The sequence below is a fragment of the Nannobrachium achirus genome (assembly GCF_963921795.1).
Source record: "Nannobrachium achirus genome assembly, chromosome: 1".
NCBI classification, from domain to species: Eukaryota; Metazoa; Chordata; class Actinopteri; order Myctophiformes; family Myctophidae; genus Nannobrachium; species Nannobrachium achirus.
Window position 1 is genome coordinate 18526622 of NC_137810.1, and position 5000 is coordinate 18531621.

The 5000-nt window shown below is 44.4% G+C and overlaps 1 protein-coding gene across 1 annotated transcript in view; it reads left to right on the top strand.

Annotated features, from left to right (window-relative positions):
* The window catches only part of gpc1a (glypican 1a), a gene marked incomplete at both ends in the record, with an annotated part of 59230 nt that overhangs the window by 40643 nt on the left and 13587 nt on the right, over positions 1 to 5000 (top strand). The window contains one exon of the mRNA XM_080727548.1: positions 2301 to 2518. Within this exon, the coding sequence (XP_080583674.1) occupies positions 2301 to 2518 (218 nt within the window). The remainder of the gene's footprint in view (positions 1 to 2300; positions 2519 to 5000) is intronic.

Here is a 5000-nt window from a genome sequence, read left to right on the forward strand (position 1 = left end):
TATCTACCTATCTATCTATCTATCTATCTATCTATCAAGGCTGTCACGATATGCCTCATCCACGATTCGATTCAACTTTCGATTCTACCGGTAGGTCACGATTCAGTCCGATTAGATTTTTTTATACAATATAGGATATACTATTTTTACACCTCCTTTTTTCAGCACTGAGAGCTATATGACTACAAATTTAGGCTATTGTCTTGAAACACAACTTTTCAATTAGTCACTTTTATTTGAATAATAACAAATGAGACTGGGAATAACAAAAGTTTTAACATAAACATTATAAACTTTGGGTTTTATGCCCTAACAACTGACATTTTCATGCACGGAAGTGAATCGTGATTCGGGTTGTGATTTTGATTCACTGAATCGAACGTCAATTTCGGTTCGATTCGCGATTCGATTTGAAATTGTGACAGCCCTACTATCTATCTATAGCAGGGGTAGGTGACCTTAGGCTCGGGCGGGTGCCAAACTGCCAACATTGGCACAGGGGAGAGTGATCAATGGCACACTGGCATAAGTGTGAGAGAGAGGATTTGTATTTTAAATTTAAATTAAATGTGGTCAATTAAATGAAGTCGCCTAATTTACAGCAAATTACATCCTGCACATAACTCTACATTCATTAAGACTCTGAACTCTGACTGGGGAGTGAGTCGGGGAGATAGGTGGATTATTGCTAGTCTAACAATGTCCTGGCCATCAAAATATATGTAAAAATGTTTGGCGTGTGATTAAAATTTATGCTGACATCATGGCACACTGACTATCAAGAAAATAAAAACATGGCACTTGATTTCTAAAAGGTTGCTGACCCCTGATCTATAGCTATAGTATCTATCGGTCAATGTTGTATAATTGGGAGTGTTTCCTCATGGGTGTTTGTTTGTGTGTTTCCCTGTCTATGCACTTTAAACAACAATGTACAATGCATACTGTGTGTGTGTGTGTGTGTGTGTGTGTGTGTGTGTGTGTGCGTGCGTGCGTGCGTGCGTGCGTGCGTGCGTGCGTGCGTGCGTGCGTGCGTGTACACACGTGCGCACACACGCATGCTCGTGGCCATCAAGGCTACCCCTGACTGGGTGCTATAATGAGAACAGAGTGAGCCAGACACAATGAAATGTGATAAGCTGAACCCCTGTTAGCTTGTGTGCACGTATGCACGCACGTACGCACACACACACACACACACACACACACACACACACACACACACACACACACACACACACACACACACACACACACACACACACACACACACACACACACACACACACACACACACAGAGGGGAGTCCCTCGGGGCAGTGGCTGGCTCAGCTAATGAGCAGTTGACCCACTGAGGAGCCACGTCTGCAGATCATTGCACATCACACAGAGGGAGGGGCTGATCGGAGGGGAGGGATGAGAAGGAGAGAGAGAGAGAGAGAGAGAGAGAGAGAGAGAGAGAGAGAGAGAGAGAGAGAGAGGAAGACAGTGGCAGAGAGACGGGCAGCGCTCATAGGGAGAACACAAGAGAGGGAAGGAATATGGAGAGACAAACGTCTCCCCATAAAGGAAGGGGCTCGGAGAGAGTGAGGGAGAAAGATGTGGAGGAAGGGGACGTGTGTGACAGATACAGAGACGCGGAATCAAAGAGGGCACCTCTCACCTCTTACAATTGTATGGGGTCAAAATATACAGGGATGAATATTACTGTAACTCTCCCTGTAAACACGCCCGCGCACACACGCACGCACACACATGCACACACACACACACACGCACGCACGCACGCACGCACGCACGCACGCACGCACGCACGCACGCACGCACGCACGCACGCACACACACACACACACACACACACACACACACACACACACACACACACACACACACACACACACACACACACACACACACACACACACACACACACACGAAAGAAAAGAAATACAGAAAGTGGAGAAAGTAGCTGTTCATTTGGTATAGCTTAAGAGAACTGGCTTGAACAGTTACACCAGGTATGATTGCATGTAATGGGGAATTTGTCGCAAACAGGTTGGTCTTTGAGGCAGGAAGGAAAGGTCCTCTCTCTCTCTATACACACACACACACAGGCACACACGCACGCGCACACGCACGCACACACACACACACACACACACACACACACACACACACACACACACACACACACACACACACACACACACACACACACACACACACACACACACACACTAAGAGAAGGACACACACACACGCTCAGTCTCTTTTCTCCCTGTCTTGTCTGTGCTCCTGCAGCCTACTTCACAGACCTCCACAGCCGCTCGGAGCGCTCCCTCCAGGAGGTCCTGGCCCCCCTGGGGCCCCTGTACTCCCAGAACATACGGCTCTACGCCGACCTCTACGGTGACCTGCGGCGCTACTACCGGGGCTCCGCCCTCAACCTGGACGAGACCATGTCAGAGTTCTGGGCCCGCCTCCTGGAGCGGGCCTTCAAGAACAACATGCCTCCAGATGTAAATATACACTCTACACAATAATATATATGTCATATCGTCACTGTCGGGCAGAAACCTCATATCTCCAAGTTTCAAATTTGTAATTTTTTTTCACAAAGTAAAGCACTGCTTCATCACACAAGGCCATCGCACAAAAGTAGTGAAAACAGCTGATCTACAAGCACACAACGCCTCGCACCCGCGAGGCAGTGTGTGCTTGTAGATCGGCTGTTTTCACTATAGTTTAAATCATTTTTAAAATGATAAATACAAAACAAGCGGTTTTGAACATACAAGGTTTCCACCCGACAACGACGATATATTATGATATAATATGTCATAGTATATGGCATGTCCTCAAGAACCCCAGGTGTCCTTGAGGACATGCCGGGGGCTCCAGGGGGTCCCCAGCAAAATGAGTTCTACCACGTTAACCATATAGGGGCTATCCACAAGTTTCCAGTGGCCCATGAGGCCTAGCTTGAAAGTTGGGCATCACTTTCTGTTCATTCTCAATGAACGTCTCTGCAGGAAAAGTCACCTATGTAATTTTCTCTACTCCGCAATCCTTGCCTGGCAGATTCATCGCACTGGGTGTCAAATTCACACCGGAAGTTCAGTGAATAACATTAGATTCTATGAGAGCTGGCTGGACAGCTCAATGAAAAAAAAAAGAACTCATAACAATAGAGACCTTTATAAAATACTCAGCTCAGGAATATAAAAGAAAACATGTCACACATTGTTTTCTGCAGTGTAGCTTTTGGGTGTGTACACTGTATAACTTTATAGAGGTATCTAAAGAGCACAAAGTACGTTTCTGAACTCGTATCGCGAGACTCTCCACCATTTCCTGTCTGGAAACCAACTCTCACCTGCCGCTGTTTAGATCCCTCAATAAAATGATGTGCACTTATTGAGTGATTGTAGAAATACCTGTGATATGTCTTCTTTTATATTCCTGAACCGTTTATATGACAAAGGTCTCAGTCATTCATAAATAGTTTTTGTTCATGAGCTGGTCTAGCCGGCTCTCATAGACTCTAATATTATTCACCGAACTTCCGGTGTGAATTTGCCACTGAGTGCGACGAATCTCCTGACTGGAATCAAGTGATAGTCATGGAATGTCATTTCCTGCTCATCTTGTTCCTACTTTATTCTTACTGGTTGCTGTGCTGCTGTGACACCTGAATCTCTGCATGGTGATTACTTGGTGCTTGTTAAGTAATTTGAATCAGCCGTGTGGAGGAAGTGAAGCCCACAATAACACACAGCCTTTTCCCTGCACTAAGTTCCTTCGTTCTGAGAAACTCGTGGATACATTCACTCTGTGAAAATAGCCGATATACAAGCTCACAAAGCATTGCATTTTGAGCTTTTAGAGCTGCTATTTTCCTAAAGATGTTAACATTTGGACAACACAAATCTTGTGTGGGGGTCCCTGGTACAAGATATTCTCAGATGGGAGCATGTGGCCAATTACACATTAATCTGGGGGTCATTGACATGAAAAGGTTTGAGAACCTCTGCATTTTGATTGGGCATGTCATTATAGTTGAAATCTTCCCAAATAACAGATCACTGAACTCAAATAGATGTTTTCGTTGTGCAACACCATCGTACAACAAAGTATAAAATGGTTTATAAAAGTGGTTAAATAATAATAATAAAAAGAAAAGCTTTACTTGAGATAACATTAAGAATTTTTGATATTTCAAATATTGTCAACAGTTGCATCCTTTGATTCTGGTTTCTCTGTTCCATTAAAGTTATTGCGACCGAAGGTCGCATATACTCTGAAAAACCGTGTCGCTTGAGTGTCCTTCCTTCCTTCCGTAACCTCTGTGATGTCAGTGTGATGTCAGCGAGTTGTGACATCACTTCCTGTACGGGGCGGCTACACGAAATGTGGATAACACTATATATGGAGATAGTCCAGTCCATCATGTCATATGGGACTACCGTCATAGACAGTAGCCAAAAGAGAAGGATACACAAGACTAAGAAAGACAAAAAAAGGAGGAGGAGGATAAAGATACCAAAAGGAGAGATGTGTCTAAGAAAAGAAAAGGAGGTGGCAACGGGGGCGGCTAGATAAAGTTATTAGGCCTGGATCCGACTTTAAGTCGACGCACAGGATTCCAGAAGTGTAGCGCTTATTCGCTCTTGTATCAAACTGGTACTCGAAACGTTCTTAGAATTTAATATATATTTTCTAAAGTAAATATGGGGGCGGCTGTGAAAAAAAGAGAAGAATAAAAAAGAAAAAAAGGAGGAGGAGGATAAAGATACCAAAAGGAGAGAGAAGAAAGGGTGGATGTGGTACAATGTGCGGTATCCTCCTTGTCAAGCTCGACGTTGGTCATTTGGACCTATACATGGAGAAATGGAGCGAACCTGTTTGGCCCAAACATGGAGATGTGGTACAGAATGACTCATATATGGGCATAAAAAGTATGTCATGTGACATCACTTCCTGTACAGACAGTCAGACAGA